The sequence below is a fragment of the Coffea arabica genome, chromosome 2e, assembly GCF_036785885.1.
Source record: "Coffea arabica cultivar ET-39 chromosome 2e, Coffea Arabica ET-39 HiFi, whole genome shotgun sequence".
Taxonomy (NCBI): domain Eukaryota; kingdom Viridiplantae; phylum Streptophyta; class Magnoliopsida; order Gentianales; family Rubiaceae; genus Coffea; species Coffea arabica.
In genome coordinates, this window is record NC_092313.1 from 72594427 (window position 1) to 72612768 (window position 18342).

The following is an 18342-nucleotide window of genomic DNA, read 5'->3' on the forward strand; positions in this document are numbered from 1 at the left end:
ACTATACTAGCAGAAGAATTTCTTGATTTAACAGGGCCAATTTGAGACATCCAGGTTTATGAAACCCATATTCATTAAGCGGGATTTGATTATTTTATTTCCTTTTTTTTTTTGATAAAACATAAGTCAATATTATTAATAATCTAACTGAAAATCGTCCAACACGATTTGCTTGACAAAGTAATCTGCATTAATGGCAGAAAATATATTGAACATCTCACGGATATATTTGATCTGAAAAATCATAAGATTTAACAAAGTTACAAAATATAAAAGATTACACTATGAATTATAAATCATCAAATTTGATCAATTGAATGAACCGCTCCATAGATATCTGTGCATGTCTATTCTCTCATATCTGCTATCTAACTGGTTCAAGGTCAAAACTGATGTTGAGGTCTGACGAGAAGACCCATGAAATTTTAGATCTAACATATAGATCTGAAAAAATTCTTAGATCTGAGAAAATAAATAAGAAAAAAATAAAAACTAAACACAACTCTTAGCAGAATAGCTAAATATCTTGCTGCTAAACAGATCAAGTTTGATCTTCTGGACTTCTAATTTTTTTTTTTTTAATTTGGCAGGCTTTCCAAACCCGTAGCTAAATATACTGGGAAAACAGAAGGAAAAAAAAAAAACATATCCTTTTTGTTTTAATTTGTTCTCTACCGTTTCCTTTGACAAATGAAAATAATTAACAAGTATACCTTTAATTTGCCATTATCAGTCAATTAAACACTGAGTAGTGGGCTGATGGTTGAAAATATATCATTAACATGTCATAGAAATAATAGATACATCAGATCAAGGAAAATTACAAATATTAGGTTCTTTGCACTGGTGACTGTGATTTTCGAGTATTGCATCCTACGCATGTAGATAATTAACTTGACATTTCATTTCTATTTAAGTTGTAACTAATTAATTATGATCGAAAGGAAAAATTACGTCAAACTGTACAGAGAATTGCCCTTTTCAATCGAATCTTAATCTCGTCCTGATGCAAATCCAACTAATCAAGTGTTACTGGATTAACCAAATCTTAAATCGAAGTTTTTTTTTTATCTTTTTTTTTTTAAATTTTATACATATTGGGTTAATTAGAAGCTAATTTATGACTTTGAGGATAAAAGCTACAGATGGAGGATTTATCAGACATCTGTCAGAAGATTACTTGTTTAATATTGCAACGTCATCCAATCTCAGCCGATTGTCTAATTCTTGATGCATTGATTACCCGATTAAATAACAGTTACCACAACTAAACAGATGATATTAATTCTAAACTAGAAAGTAGAAAAAGAACCAAAAGTATAAATCTTGCAACGGACCAAAATAAAGTATAAACCATATAACTGGACTATTCTTCATTCATTTTTTCTTTCTTTTAATTTTTCATTTCTTGTATTCTCCAATCACACTTTGACATCGGAAATGGAGTCTTTACCAATATCATCCAGAAACAAAATGTTTGTTCTTCCTATTTGGCTTGTTCTGCTTGCAGACAAGAGTTGTTGTTGTTGTTGTTGTTTTATTACACTTGGTACTAGGGATGGCAATGGGGGCGGGTGCCCGCGGGGGCTCCCGGGGCAGGGGTTGGGACGGGGGATGGGGCGGGGGTGGGGGGGAATTTTTTGCCCCCGCTTAGAAACGGGGCGGGGGGCGGGGGAGTATACCCCCGCCCCGCCACCCGCAAAACAAAAAAATAAAATAAAAAATATATATATATAAATATATATATAATTATATATAATATGTAAGTTAATTAGTTATAAACTTATGATAATGATATTATTAGTTAGATGTATTATATAATGTATATTAGTTTATGTAATATAATTGATATTATCAATTATATGAATAATTATACATGTCTACTAATAGAATTTATTAATTAGTTATACTAAATTTACTAATACATTTATACTAAATTTCTAATTACACTTAATAGAATAACACTTTTTTCTCAAAAAAAAGCACAAACACAATAATGAATTAGTGATTGCATTTGTACTAAAAGTGAAAACTTGACTATTTTAGTTATATTTATTTCATCATATAGGATTGTATTCAAATAACTTCTGCTTGATTGTTTTTATGAGTTTCAATTGTAAAATTACAATGGATAATAATTTGGTGATGTGTTGATATTTTAGTACTTTATTATTTATTAAAATTTAATTATAATAAAATTTTATTAACCCCGCGGGTGCCCCCGCGGGGGAAACGGGGCGGGGCGGGGGGAGCAGGAGACGGGGGACGGGGGGAACTAATAGGCAACGGGGCGGGGGGCGGGGGAGGGGTCCCCCGCCCCAACCCCGCCCCGTTGCCATCCCTACTTGGTACCATGTAACCAGGGCAGGGAATTGATTAAAGGTGGAGATGAAATTGTTTTTTCATAGATGGAGAATGGATTGCTATATCTTAATCTCTTGTTTAGGCTTCTTTAATGGAATCTTTTTTGGCTTGGCTGAGGAAGTGCTTCTACTTTGGCCTGTAGTGGCACTTGCTTCCAAGCCAGCAAATATTCCTAGGCATTCTTAATTAGCTGTAACAATAGAATAAAATAATCTATCAGTTGAAGTGAAATAATTGTTTATTTTATTGAGTTGGTCTTCAGTAGGATTGCAAATAAATCGAGTTACATCGAATTTTGGTCTAATCGCGTCGAATCTGGACTCAATTTTACTGAGTTCAAACTCGACTCAATTTTTTTTGCTTTTTCGGTATTAGGTTGGCAGATAAAATTTAATGTAAACAATTTAGTGACTTGCATATGCGAATATATAGATGAAAATAGCAAATTGGTTCAATTCCTTTCTTCTTCTTCTTCAACCTTTTTTTGGACGACAAAACTGCAGAACGGCCAAGTGACTAGGCAATTTCCGGTTACATCCCTTTTAATTTCCGGCTAGACCAGGCTTTTCTGTCAGTTGACTGATTCGCCAAAGACAAATTAGTTATAACTAACCAATTACATCAGTAAGGCCTAACCAAAAAATGACGAATATAAAGGGTCAAGCATCCTGTAGAAAGGTAATAATTTAAATTTAATATGTTAATTAGTAATTACTTAAAACACAAGTTTGATTAAATTCTACAATCACTGTCACTATAGGTATTTTGATTACAATCCGTAGAGCGGTTAATAACTTTACACCAATGGGTTTTAGTAATAAAGATTAGTGAAACCCTACTCTTAGTAGTTAATCATAAAACTCATAGAAAGGATGTATCTATAAAACTCATTAATCGACTATGATTGACCTTAAACATGTTAGAACATTTTCAAACATTGAAAATTTGGACAGAATCCTAAAAGCAGCTTTCTGCGTTTCGTTTGCAACATTTTAGGTTTCAACAGAGATACAACTCCAAACATATTTCTAACGATTATTAGCTGTTCAGAAGACGTGAAACCTTATTTATATGGATCAATTTGGGGTCTTTTGGCTGCAAACTCTAGAAAATTATTGCTCATTCTCTTCTTTGTTCTTGGAAGTAGTAACAAAGATTTGCAACCAAGCTTCATCTTATTCTAGAGGATATTCGTCCTTGATTTTTTCACTTTATAGTGGACAAATAAAGGTTTAAGGAAATTGATCTGTAATCACGATTTGAAACATTTTTCTTAGTTAGTCTTGTTGTAGTTGTAGCCATTTTATAGTATTCTCTTTGTTGTTCTAACAAAACAAACATCTCAAAAAAAAAAACTTATTCCTTGCTTTGAAACTCACTTACTAAACGCTGGAGGGAAGAGACTTAACCCCCCCCCCCCCCCCCAAAAAAAAAAAAAAAACTCACTTTCTAAACATCTCCTAATTAGCACTGTGGCTTCTAATATATTGATAAATTAGTAGACTTTATTGGTTTGATGCTAAACTTTTACTGCAATGACATGGTCATCGCCGGCCTTATTTTATGATGCATGTTCAGTGATCCATTTTTGGGTCAATATAGCAAGGAAGGATATACCACAAGGATGAGGAAACAAAACAAAGATCATGCATGCATGTTAGTGATGATATCCATCACCTCACCAAAAGCAGGCCACCGTTTATTAGTAACAAGCAGCAAAGAATTGTGACTTGTGAGGACTTGATTTGTCCAGAACTTATCAGTAGCAATTAGCAATTAGTACTATAAAAGAAATGAGATTAGTAACGATTAATTTTCATTGGGTAAATATCATGGACCATTCTCAAGATCTAGTACGAGTCATGATATATCACAAATTTATTTTTTATTTTAGAAAAAGCCTTTTTTTTTTTATTTGGTGCCACAGAAGCACATGATAATAGGATTGAAATTCTATGCAAATGCAAGAGCAATGGTATTGTTCAGTTGACGATCCAATTGTGTTTAATTTTAATGTCGACGGAAGGGATTGATCGTAGGATATCCTTCATTGATGAACGACAAAATTTGCAAAGGACTAATTTAATTTTGCACTCTCGAACCTTATCACTTTTTTTCACTTGGCACTCGCACTGCGCGAACTTTGTCACTTTTTTCACTTCGCACTACAAACTTCAATTTGGACCACTTTGCATTCTAAACTCTAAATTTTTAACATTTTACATCCTAAACTCTCAAGATGTCTGATTTAAATCCAATCAATGACAATGTTACCAAAATTAACGAGATACACGGCGATGCAGATTAATAATACTGTATCGATGTGTTGTAATTATGAACTCTTAGTTTCTTTCGACTATTTTAACACATTGCCATTAATTTTTATGATCCGAATCACTAACATTGTTAGTCCAAATTAACGAGATAAAAAACATTATACCATATAATTCAAACTAGAAATCGTAGAAGTCCCGGATCCCACGATAATGATGGCAAAAACAGGGTAGAACCACTATTACAACTTTAAAACTATCATTCACCCCTAAAATTCTTATGTTATTGAAAAAAAAAACACTAAATAGGAGAGCCCTTTGAGGCAATAAATTACCATTCTTGCACAAGTTTGTTTCACTTCCTAAACTAACCCCTACAAGTACCAAAGAGAGTTTATTTTAATTAAGCAAAATAACAAAAACTGGTTTTAGAAAGTTGAGGGCATGGGGGTCAATGTAATTTCACCAACCAAAGTAGAAAAATCTCTTGGACAGTTCATGATCCTAAGATTAAAACCAATTAAGTCAACTAACTAACATGACTTGAGTAAACACATAATTTAATTAGACATAGACTTGTCATCTTATCAATAAATAAATAAACACAGACTTGTATCTCTTTATCATTAAACCTCTTATATCCATTTGGCAATTATCCCGCAACTTACAATACCATCTGCCGAATCAAATTGCTCGTCAGCTGAATGCTCCTAACCGAGACAATTTCTTTATGTCCCAAGTCCAAAAGATTAAAAAAAGGAAATGAAGTAACCATTCTTCACTACCTTTAAATGCAACTTGTTACTCACTTTCTTGTATCAACATAGGCCAATGCTGCAACATTTCTAAAAACTGAAGTTCTTGATCGTATTCTTTCCAACAAAAGAATGCCTCAGAACTCACCAAATTCTTCTCCAAAATCTAGATGGTCTCCAATAGGTGACACATCAATTGAAGAAACATACTCTTCAAGACCATCTTCAGTTTGCAGAACTTCAGTTGTAAGTGACAAAACAATAAACTTCACAAGTGAGTATAACTTTGAGACACCAAGAACCATCTTACAAACGCCAATCTACCCTGGAAACTCCACACCGGATATAAGGCAAACGATACAGAATGCATCTCCTGGAACTGCAAAAAGTATCGCGTTTAACATGTATCAGAGCTTGAAGCAGCATGGATTGAGAGATGAAATTGGTAGAGCATTCACGAGAGACAGGTCAGAAAATGAAGAGATCAGGTCAGCTGAGGAAGACAGCAGGAGGGGTGAAGAGCTCTTGGGGATGGAATACATATTGAGAGATGGATTTGTTAGTTATCTTCGAGATGTGGCGAAGATTGCTCCTCCCATTCCTCAAGAGGTAACTTAATTAAACTATGCTTTTTCATCGGTAAGTTTTACCACCGGTCATTGCTTTTAATGCAGATATGAGGCTGGTTTTAGATGTTGATGATACCTCCTAAGATTCTTCATCAAATAAAATTAAACACAGAAAATGCTTGTCCACAATGCATGCAGTATATTTTGATTATTAGTGCAAGGAGGTAACAGAAATTTACTGTAAAAGGATATCCAAACTGCATGAAAAATGCCGCAATTGCAGGAAGATAAGTGCCAAGAAAGGACCAAGGGTTACTTTCCACCATTAGCGACTGGATTTATCTTTTGTACGCTATCATTGTAAAAACTTATTTACACAAGGAGTTCTAGATTAGTTGCGTGCTAAAATTTCAGGACACTTACTAGATAAAATTTCCTATACATGATACTCCAGGATTATTTCTATTCTCAGTGTAAGAAGGATTGTTAAATCCAATGAGACCATTTTTAGTTCTTGCTAACATATCTAGGATAAAAAGAAAAAAAATAGAAATGCAAAAAACCATCCTTGGCAAAGAATTGTAAGTGTTCGGACCCAGTATTTCCTTTCTCATGATGTTGGGATTTGTTAAGTACGTAAAGGGGATGTAATAATGCAAAACTCATACAAAATTTTAAAAAACCCTTGGGAATCTCTGTTCTGGCTAGGCCGGAGTACTGCAATTTGTCTCTTTATATTTCTGACTTTTGAGTCTTGACTGTGATAGCTTATATCCAGACAGTAAAAGTCCGAATTGGGATGGTCAATTTTCTAGGTCAATTTAAAATTGAATGCCTGCATCAAGAAATCATAGTAATTATATGAAATGCATACGTCGTTAGTAGCTTTATAAAGTAGTATAATATTTATATTAAATCAAATGTCTGCATCAAGTATCCAATAAAGATGCATGTTGAAAGCCTCTGCTTTTGTTCGAAAATCAGAAATACTTCCATATGATTTCAGGACATAACAATGACTTCAGATGTCTAAGTCATCATTCAAGATATCGAACACTCAACAAATTTCCAATTCTTGATTGCTTATGGGCCAAAGGTAAACTCGTTAGCATAAAATGATTTTGAAAAACCAATACAGGATTCGTTGTCCTTTTGTCACGATGATATCAATCTATGCATTTAGGAAGCCTGCAACTAGCTGGAAACCGTTTGTCTATCCTAATCAAGGATCTATGTACACTATCTTGTCGTGGAAGAGAGAGAGAACCAAAGTATTACTTCCTATATTCACCTGAATTTCTAATGGTAAGAGTGGAAGAATTCACATTGCAGGTAATCAGATTTTCCGGCATAAGCTATGCAAAGAAGTTTGAGATACCCAGCAACAAATACGAAACATTTGGAAATAAAGTGGTGGGATGGTTTACAGGGCCCTTTAAGAAAATATTCCAGTGTAAGAATTCTACCTGGATTAATATTTTGAAGGGGGTAGATGGTTATATCATGCCTGGTTCAACGACCCTTCTACTTGGGCCTCCAGGTATGAACAGTATCCATCTGCACAATTTTTGGAAAGGTGACAACCATCAAATCTGCAATTTTCTGCACGAGTATTGAACCATGATTCCAATGCTGCAGGTTGTGGCAAGAGCACTCTTTTAGAAATACTTGCTGGAAGAGCTAAAGGAGACAAGAATTCTCACCTGCAAGGAGTGGTTATGTACAACGATAAATATGCATCTGAGGTTCATCTAAGCAGACTTGTTGCCTATGTCAGTGGCCAGCTCAACAAGTATGCAGCTTCCCTACTTACCAGCATGACAATTTCTAGCCAAACAAAGAAAGCTTTCACTAGAATATATTTGAAACTCATCGAACCCTATTTGTTATTAGTTCATGAACTTTGAAAAGTTTTATTTCCAGAAGAAGGATTCAATTCTGCAGGTTATCTAATATTTGCTGATATCAAGGACTAAAAGAAGCCAATCACTTTTTTTCTGTGTTGCAGTCACCTTTCATAAGTTTCATAAACCTTCTTTTGATATTTACCGCTTTTTCTGCCCTAAATCTGCAGACATATTCCATTTTTATCTGTTCGAGAGACACTAGAGTTTGCAAGGGATTGCAGCCAAACACTTCGTCCAGAGAACTTCACTCCTCAAATGAGAAAATTCTTTGCCCATGCACTTGTAGAGGGACAAGATCCATTCTTAGAGTACATATTGGAGATTCTGAACTTGAAGAACATTGAACACAAACTTACTGGAGAAGCAATTTCAGATACTGATCGCCAGAAGCTCACAACAGCGGAATTAGCATTGGGGACTTATGCTGTCATGCTTTATGACCAGCCACTTTCAGGGTCTGATCTTGCAGCCACTTATGACCTGGCGGACACAATAAGAACAGTATGCAGAATTCAACAATCTTCTGCGATCATGTCACTAACGCACTTATCACAAGAAATATTTGATCTCTTCGACAGAATCATACTTCTAGGCGATGGTCATGTGGTGTTCCAAGGACCTCGACAAGATGCAGTTCCCTATTTCAATAAACTTGGGTCAGTAATAATAAAAATGCATAATTCCAAAAAGTCCTAAACTATCTTAAGAGTGTGGTACTTTTGATTTCTGGAGGTGCAATCCTAGTGATATAACTCAATATGAGCTATTTTGGTGGAATGTGCAGATATGAGAAGCCATTGCATGTGGAATCAGCTGAGTTCCTGGAAGATATAGTGGCTGGATATGGTTCCCGATATATAGCACCAGAAGCGACTCCATTGTCAATAGATCAGTTGGTTGGGAACTATAGGAATTCGGATCACTACAAAGACATTATAAGAATTGTCACCAAGGACAAAGTGAAGCACACTTACTGGATCGAGACTGAGCCCGGGCTTGGCCTTTCTCTGAAAACACCATCCACGTACAGTTCCTTGGTTGATGCCAAGCCAAGAAAGTTGACAGGTACGTCTGCCCATCAAACCTCATAGTAATGCTCCAATACACAGGATTCTATGCACCATCTCCACTGATTACAAACTTCGAAGTTATAGAATAAGAAAAAAATTGTGCTTTAGCTATTAATAGTCAACGTAAGCAAAACCATGCTTGGCTGCAGAATTGGTAGTTAGCAAGATTTCTAGCAAAGTTGGTCAGTCAGGAGGAATTGAGAGCACAGGCAGAGTTCAAATTGGAGATATCGTTACAGCATTGTCTGTAAACGGTGAAGAATCGACATATCTGGCATTGGGGCCACAAAGACACCAGCATGAGTATGCCTCTCATGCATATTCTACATTGAAGAAGGCTGTGGGGCATATACGTATTCAAGTGGAACGTTATGAGACAAAGGTACAGATTCTCTTCGAAAAAAAAAAACTAACTAGAAAAAGGAGACTACAAGGACTTTCGTTTAATATTGTGACAAGCAAGCACCTTCAATAGAGCTAAAAAGAAGATGCTAGTTCCAAAATAACTGAAATAACTTTTGCTGGTATAGGAGGAAAGTTATCAACCCCAATGGGAGAAATCTCAAACGCCATTTACACAAACATGGTTGAAATCTACAAAAACACTCATCGGCAGGCAAATTAAGATCACCAAACGCCTCCAAATTTTACTCATGTTAAGGCTATTCCAGGTAAGTATCAAATCTTGGTATTAATCCTAATTAAATATATTGGAAATAGCTGAACAATGTCACAGTCAATTTTTTGTAATACCCTCTTGGATACAAATAATGTCGATTCTGTTCATCTGAAGTTTATGCCAACTCTACCTAACAAAGACTGCTGCTATTGCAGGCAATGATACTTGGCTTGTTTACTGGGACTCTGTTCTACAAGCTCGGAGGGCAATATGACCAACAGAAAATGAACTCTGTGAGGGCCTTGGGGTTTGTGTCGACAATGAGCATAATGCTCATAAACTTGGTACAGCTCCCACTTTATTTGCTCCAACGGCCTATCTTTTATAAGCATCAAGCACAGAAATTCTTTCGAGCTTCCTCATATGTTGTGGCCCATTCCATAGTCAACATCCCGCAAACTCTAATAGAAGTAAACAACTAAATGACTTCCTTTTGCAGAAATATAATAAGAGAAATCTATAGTGCGAGACTGATAGATCTTATGACTACTGTATTTTGCAGGCAGCATCTTATACATTCTCCATGTATTTTCTGGTCGGGCTATCATTTTCAGGGAAGGGAACAGCTTTGGTTGAATATCTGCTTCTCTTATTCCTGGTGGCATACTTTGGTTCATCAGTTTTTTTCTTTCTAAGTGCCGTGTCTTCAATTCCAGAGACTGGGAATGCTTTAGCAGGTACAGAAACTCCTTGCAAAAGCACTTAAAATCACTTTTTCTCCCACATATCATATCATGATTCATCTTGGGCATGACAGGGTAAAAGACAATATAGTTAGTAAAAGTTTAGTTAAAAATAATTTATCTACCCAACACATGACAGTCCTAAAATCCTACATTTTCCATGTGTAGTCACAATCACTTGATTAACAAGTTACAGGTCAAATTATAGGTTTGTCCTCCAAAGACGGAAAGTTTTTCTCCCCACCTCTCTCTCTCTCTCTGCTACAAATAACATTCATCATTTAATATCTTGCAGGTCTTCTGGTCTCAATCTTCATCTTATTCAGTGGCTTTGTAATCTACCCATCCAATATTCCTACCTACTGGAAATGGCTAACATATATAAATCCAATCCGCTGGGCCAATATTTCATATTGCCGATCCCAGTTCCAGTATTATGATGATCCATGCTCCAACTATAAAGGTCAATTTCCTTTCTGTGATCAATTCCCATCAAATACAGTTGGGAAGGCCTATTTGCTTTATTATGAGCTTTTAAATGACAACTTTGGACCATGGTTTCCATATGCTGTCCTAATAGGATGGACAGCAGTTATGACCATATTAGCATTATGTGGTTTGAAAACCCTAGAGTTCAAAGGATTAAACCAGTCGCTGCCACATCTCAAGAGGAGTACTGTGGTAAGCAACTTTAGGAAAGACAAAGAGAGAGAATTGTCATCAAGTGGCAGTGCAAGTGACCAAGACTTATATCCCACCATGGACACCAGACCAAATATACTGCCACCTGGTGTTAAAGTGACAGATGACCGTGGAGTTGAGAGATGGATTGAGGATATTGCCATTGATATGGAGAGAAGAGAATTGGGAATTCCAGTAGAGCCTGTGTCCTTCATGTTTGAAGATCTATCTTTCACAAGGTATCTTAACAAACTAAACTTCTGGCTAGCATGACGATGATTCCTAACTACTCAAAAATGATATACATTGCTTTGTAAGGGAATAAGAATCAGTTTAAATTAAATAAGGCTTGGTCCAGCTATAGCATCTTTCATTTATGTATTTATTTTTCACAGTGCTGATACTCATTTAACCGTCCAAACATACTTGTGGGAAAAAAAAATCATATACCAGGTTTGACATAGAAATGAAGAAAAAGATATTGGTTTTCAACCGCATCACAGGCTATGCGAATCCTCAAAACATGCTAGCTCTATTAGGTGGTTCACAAGAAAGCAAGTCCACACTCCTGAAATGCTTGGCAGGGAGGATACCTTCAAGTCCCTACCTCCAAGGTGACCTGCGGGCAAATGATGTCATACCTGGAGAAACTTTCTTCAGACTAATAGGCTATGTTGAGATGGTTGATGCACACCAGCCGTATCTCTCTGTCCGTGAATCTCTTCAATTCAGTGCAGCACTTAGACTAAACAGAAAAATAGACACCAGAAGCCGTCATATCCATGTTGAGTTAGTTCTGGATCAACTTGGTTTATTGCCTTACTCTAACCAACTTGTTGGTTCACTTCGTGATGCTACAGGGAGAACATTTGAGATAGCCAAGAAGATGACAATTGGAGTAGAGCTTGCCGCAAACCCAAGTATTCTTTTCCTGGAGGAGCCAATATATGGACTAGATAGTGCAGGGATCTCGAGTATCCTCGCCATTCTTTCGGGATTGTCAGCTTCTGGTCTGAATATAATTGCAACCCTCACACACGCAACTGTTCGATCACTTTCTTTCTTTGATCAAGCTCTAATTCTAACAAGAGAAGGAGAACAAGCCTATTTTGGCCCAATCGGACCAAACTGTGAGGATTTGCTAAATTATTTTTCACCAATCCCAAGCTCCCCCAGAAAGCTAACTGGAGAAAGTCCCATTAGCTTGGTAATGGGATATTTAGGACAAGGCATTAAAAGTAGGGGAACTCCATCCATAAACTTTGCAGACAAGTATAGAGCTAGCTCCCTGCATAAGCAGGTGAATGAAGAGATTGCCGCAATAAAGAATCTACGCAAAGTTAGAGTACCCAAAAAGACTGCCCCAGCCTACCCAGCTCCATATTCACGCCAAGCAGGTCAGGTGCTCTTGAGAACACAAAGGTTCTTATGGAGAAACGTGCAATACACATATGGCAGGCTTACGGGGTGCATCATGATAGGTTTCTTAATGGGCTCCCTATACTATCAGATCAAATACTCGGACCTATATGGTGTGACATCAAGATCACTCTACATATACATGCAAGTTATCCTAATTGGAGTAATCGCCGCAAACAACGTAATCCCACAGATTGGTACGGACAGACTCGTTTATTTGAGGGAGAAAAGGGCAGGAATGTATCTGCCAATATTCTATCCGTTATCGTGGGCAGTGGGTGAGATTCCATACTTGTTCATCGTAACGCTTGCAATGGTAGGTATTGGAAATGGCTTGGCAGGAATTGGAACAAGATCAGTACCAGAATTCCTAGAATATTGGCTTGTGCTCTGTGTATTCACTTTGTGTGTCACGTACTTTGGTATGATGGTGACTTTCCTAGCCCCACTGCCGATATTTGCAGCATTTCTGGTTTCAATCCTAACTTCACTCTGGGTGTCAGCTTCTGGAGTAGTTGTCGTGCTGTCGAACATTAAGTTCTACCGTTGGATGTACTGGACCAACCCTTTTCAATATGCAATGAATGCATTGACTTCAATCAGTTTTTACTGCAACCCGAAGACGTGTGCATCAGATTGCAGCTGCAAAAGGCTCCCAGATGGCTCCTATGTGTGGGATCGGTTGGCAAACTCGCGAGCGCTAAGCCACACAAGGATAAATACGGACATACTCATCTTATCAGCCATGGGCGTTCTGTTTGCCAGCCTAGCCTTGCTCTTCTTTTCCATGTTGAGACACAACAAAAATCCTTCTGAATAGAGTTACATTTCAAACCCCATTCATCTCAGAAGGCATTGAGCTGGTTCACTAAAATCCCAAAGAGACTTGATATGCAATTAATCGAGTTAATCATAAGCTTAGTAGGACTTAATTGTTGGTGGTGTCAATTGTTAAGCTTGGCAGTCGAGTCAAGTTTGAGCTGTCATAAGGATCTTTAGTCCACGAATCATGAGCAGGCAAGAATGAGAAACTTGTCTGCAGGTGTTTTGGTAATAGTTGTAGAACACATTTATTGCGTTAAAGCAAAAATAAACGAACCTTTGGTGCCGTACATCTATCTACGGTTTTCATTTGCAGATATCATAATCACTTCTTATTGCACCTTGATTCTCTCCAACGAGTCAGTCAGACATTGATTTGAAATAAGTGTATCCTTCATTTAAAAAAAAAAAAAAAAAAAGTGTATCCTAATACACATATACAGGTTCTCTTGCAAAATTTTTTCTTCCTTTCGTCTGTCCTCCGTTCTCAGCCCCCTCTTTATCATGTATGTAAGCGGTGGCAGCTATGAGTCTTGAACCTGAGTATAACAGCATGACGAAGTATCCTACACTTGCAAATACTTTAAAAATAATAATAATAACAAAATACCGACCAAGTATGTTTTGATTGGGTATCTTATAAGCTTTGATATTTACAAATCATGGAGTACTATCTTGCAGAGTTTAGTGATAGGCTCCAGAAATACAAATCAAGACCTGACTGTATTCTTTTCCGGTGCTATTGTAGTTAGGAAAAACATTTGCAGGCGGTAAAGAAGAACTCTCTTTTATCCTAAACCAGATTACAAAATATGAGTGACCCATTTTTCAGTACTATAATAAGATAAGTTGTAACATCAACTGAGTGAAATAATATGAAGAAACTGATTTGTGGTGTGCAATTCCTAACATGCAAGACTTGAAAGTGAAGGAATTTTAAATCTCTAAGCTATGCATAGGCGGCTCCTAGCCGTCATCGAAAGTTAGGATCAGTGTTTTCAACAAAGCCTACTATCAATAACTTCCAAACCAATAAAGCTTGTTAACATCTCAAGAACATCCCATGTCATAAGATTGTGTACATGTTAAAATTGTGTGAATTGTTACTAAAAAGGTTACTAACTTATCTTTGAAAGTCAAAGATCGAACAACTACAGATTTCAATTTGGCACTTGAGGTGCTTAATTAGCCTCAGGTACACGTACAAATAAAGAAAACAACAGATCCTCACCTGTATCCATGCTTCAAGCAAAGATATGTAATCATTTTCTGGATCCAGACCCACTGAAATCAGATATTTTTACTCCAATCTATTATATAAGTTGTTGATCTTGAAGTTCCCTAAGTTAATGATTAAAAAGGGAAAAAATTGTTCCACTCCATATGCAACCCATTTATAGTCTATATCAAAAGCCCACAAATGATGCTACAACAACGCCTAGGAAATATTAAAGCCATATATTTTTAGCCCTCAATAAGAAAAACATCGTAGAATTATTAATGCCGCCACATATTCATAGAAAAATGACAAATTAGAGCTCAAATGAGTCTTGGTGAAAATTCCAGAATGAAATAACATGTGGAAAGGTTAACTCAAAGCAATTCTTCATCATTCAAGAGCTATGAGGTGCTAGAACTAAAACATTAAGGAAATGTGCAACCCTTGTCCTTTGATCCATATAACCACAAAAACATATCCAAATAAAAGCTAATAGCAAAAAAGACATGGAAACTGATGCATAAAGTATGAGGTAAATACCTATCCCCAATCAATAAAGGGTAAAGGAGGATATCCAGCTTCTGGAGGAGGCATCAAGGATGGAGGTAGGTTGCCCCATGAAATATGCACATTCTGACTGGATATCTGACCTATTTCAACCACGAAGATAACAAGATTAGATGGAAACAAGTTAAGAAAGAATATGTTTAATATTCCTTCTAATACGGAGAGTAGGGCAAAAAGGGGAAAAGAGGAACTGGTCAATGTGCCTTTAAAAGGATTTGATGGAATTATTTCCAAGATTATTTTGTAATCAACCATTATCAATGAAATTTATTGCTAAATGTAAAACCAATGGGGGAAAAAGCAGTATCAGATATTCTTCAACCACAAGTTTGTGAAGTCTATCGGTAGGAATAACTATTCATAATCACCCCTTCTCCCTCCTCTTCCCCCAATAGACTCTCCTTTAATTAACAAAAAAGAAAAACTTTGAATACTACAGTAAAACAATGAGTTTGATTAAGTAGCTCTATATGGTTCCGCCTTTAAAAGGCATGTAGACCAGCGGACAGAGTACCTCCCCATGGACCCCTCTTGCCAACAAGCAAAATGGCCTAGCAAACTAAAGCCTTTCCTGCATCATGATGGACTACACCTAAAATGGTGGCTATCCAAGTTGTGTCATCTTTGTTCTCTGTGCTCAAATTATGAAAATAAGCTGTAGTATGGTAGTAATTGTAGTTATAAGGAGGTGATACAGAGAACATAGGATCGATGGCATAGGCATCTTCAGTTTCAGCTATAACTATAAATCTACCAAAAACCTGATTTCAGTTTCAGCTATTGCTATAAATCTACCAAAAACCTGATTAGTAACTTCATAAAACACATGTTAGAAGAGGTAAAACCTAATGTTACCCTTCATTTTTTTTAATAAAAAAAAAAAGCATCATCTATGCGGATTGGTCCTCAGAGTTTGGATGGGCTGTTTCAAGTCTGGTCTTAGGATTCCATACAAGCAAAGTCTCAAGCCTTTTGACAAGATTTCTGATGACTAACGGTTAAATGAATGGACAAGATCCCAATTCATGCCTCCTAAATCTCATAGCTGCTATCTTTGAAACAGTTATCATCTCCTTGTATTCACAAACATACTGTTAAACTGGGCTCATATTGAAGCTTTCTAATGACTGATGTATTAGTATAGCACATAAATTGACAAATGACTTCATAGTTTACATCCATCATAGGACTTGTATCCCTCTACCCCAATTGACCAGAGTGCTTTCAAAACGAGTTCTGCTACCCCTCTTTGGTTATTGCTAATCCATTTGATCAGGTGTATATTTGCTTTAAGGTATCTAGTACGTGTTTGGTCCAATTATTGCCTTAAGGTTGAGTCTGCACAGAAGAAAATATCCCGATCCAACAATAGAAGGAAAGTAAGCAAGAAAGACTGCATGCAAGATTAAAATATAATAACACAACCAGATCATTGAGACAAAAGAGGCACCTGGCAGCACTTGATCATTCGGATTTTGTTTCGGATGATAGTACTTACAAGAATCCCCATATTGGCATGAGCCCTGAGAACATCAAAAGTTTAGAATATTAATCAAATATAATTCTCCAACAATTCAACAGATGTCATGCCATACAAATACAAATTCCTACAATTTAGTCGCTATCAATAAAAAGCAAACAAGAAATTCAAATCATTTAACTCAAAAAAAAAAAAAGTACATGAGGAGTGCATTTCCCTTGATATCCCGATCCAACAATAGAAGGAAAGTAAGCAAGAAAGACTGCATGCAAGATTAAAATATAATAACACAACCAGATCATTGAGACAAAAGAGGCACCTGGCAGCACTTGATCATTCGGATTTTGTTTCGGATGATAGTACTTACAAGAATCCCCATATTGGCATGAGCCCTGAGAACATCAAAAGTTTAGAATATTAATCAAATATAATTCTCCAACAATTCAACAGATGTCATGCCATACAAATACAAATTCCTACAATTTAGTCGCTATCAATAAAAAGCAAACAAGAAATTCAAATCATTTAACTCAAAAAAAAAAAAAGTACATGAGGAGTGCATTTCCCTTGTTTGTTAATTGACAAGTAAAAGTGCTATAGGCTAAATGTCCAGTAATAAAGTTGTTCAAGTAAAATTTGTCTTTACCGTTCGGACGAATCGATTGCAAACACCTTGTTTTCCCAAGGCCCCTGGAGCAGGAATCTGATTTGCATCTGCTAACAGAAATAATAACATTTGCAAAACAATAAAAATACAAACAATTATAGAATCAACTTAGGGATTAAAGCAAGCTGAAAAAATAAAGAAAGGAAATGTAAATAAGTAGGGAAGGAAGAAAGGGAACTAACAGCGCAAGGAGTCGTACCAGAGAGCCTTGGCCCTCTGGTGATGGACGCCTTGGAGGTGGCGCTTCCGGGCTGCGGCGGTGTCTTGGAATTCTTTGTCGCAGTAATCGCAGTAATACTTCCCCAACGGCATTTTTTAACTGAGTGTGTTTGACTGTTTGACACTTTTATCTACTATCTTGTAAGATTTGGGACGATACAACTGTTCATGTTTTTTCATTGTTAATTAATGACAACTTAAAATGATTCACCCCCATAATTTCTTCACACAAATGGCAGTTAAGGTGTAGTTAATTATTGAGGTCATCAAAGTCATGGGGTGGAATGTGTTATAATTATGGGTGTCAACGGGTTGGATTCGGACCGGAATTAAAAATTTCGAATCCAAATCCAACTCATATATCCGACGGATCTTGATTTTAGAGTTCTGGAACTGGATCCAACAGGTCTAGGTCGGAAAGGTTCAAATTTAATTATTTTAAAATTAAATTTAAAACCAATCACAAATCCAATTTTCAAACTTAAACAAATCAAATTACAAAATTAAATCACAAATAACTCGCAATAATTAATTCAAAACTAATTACGAATCAATTTACAAAGTCATTACTAAATTGTTAATTTGATAAAAGAATGTATTTAAAAATATTTATATTTTATAATTATTAATATATTGTTCGGATTTAGGTCGGATACGGGTCGAAATCCTATATTCCATATCCGACCCCTTTTTTGTTAGAGTAAATGAGTCCGAATTCGAATTCGGGTATCGAAATTATTTTTCAACCTAAATTCAAAAAAATTTATCGGATCCGAGTCAGGTCCGAGTCCAAACCCGACTCGCTGACACCCCTAGTTATAATACATTACATATTTGGAGATTATTGTCGTAATTGCTTGAAGCAGAAAAAAGGAAAAGTTGATGATGGTTATGGACTCATCATGGTCTCTGCTTTTTATTTTGAAAGATCTTCTTCATCAAATATCAGAGGCGCACGTAAAAGAAAG

General features: G+C 36.3%; 3 protein-coding genes across 16 annotated transcripts; 2 read left to right on the plus strand and 1 right to left on the minus strand.

Moving 5' to 3' along the window:
* Nucleotides 1-5232: 5232 nt before the first annotated feature.
* Nucleotides 5233-17701, minus strand: LOC140004468 (zinc finger CCCH domain-containing protein 3-like). Of its 14 annotated transcripts, XR_011840990.1 has the most exons (9): nt 17338-17691; nt 17135-17205; nt 16808-16880; nt 14982-15091; nt 8843-8997; nt 8455-8506; nt 8225-8348; nt 7428-7664; nt 5233-5771 (listed from the first exon to the last, which is right to left on the minus strand). XR_011840990.1 is itself a non-coding variant. In XM_072080996.1 (5 exons), exons 1-4 carry the CDS (start codon nt 17465-17467, stop codon nt 14992-14994), a joined length of 369 nt encoding a protein of 122 aa, XP_071937097.1. In that variant the 5' UTR covers nt 17468-17701; the 3' UTR covers nt 13540-13803; nt 14982-14991. The 14 variants fall into 14 exon arrangements, 7 of the variants coding, with proteins under 7 accessions (XP_071937097.1, XP_071937096.1, XP_071937095.1 ...); XR_011840992.1 differs by having other exon boundaries at nt 8225-8506; nt 14982-15086; nt 17338-17701; XR_011840993.1 differs by having other exon boundaries at nt 8225-8506; nt 8843-9008; nt 14982-15086; nt 17338-17701.
* On the plus strand, nt 5525-13562 carry LOC140036456 (ABC transporter G family member 31-like). Its single transcript, XM_072077879.1, has 10 exons — nt 5525-6001; nt 7294-7501; nt 7600-7753; nt 8036-8524; nt 8653-8933; nt 9088-9320; nt 9469-9609; nt 9773-10027; nt 10120-10294; nt 10596-13562. The coding sequence occupies exons 1-10, from the start codon at nt 5525-5527 to the stop codon at nt 11252-11254; spliced, it is 3072 nt and encodes a 1023-aa protein (XP_071933980.1). The 3' UTR covers nt 11255-13562.
* Nucleotides 11448-13220, plus strand: LOC140036457 (ABC transporter G family member 31-like). Its single transcript, XM_072077880.1, has one exon. The coding sequence runs from the start codon at nt 11448-11450 to the stop codon at nt 13218-13220; it is 1773 nt and encodes a 590-aa protein (XP_071933981.1).
* Nucleotides 17702-18342: the final 641 nt, after the last annotated feature.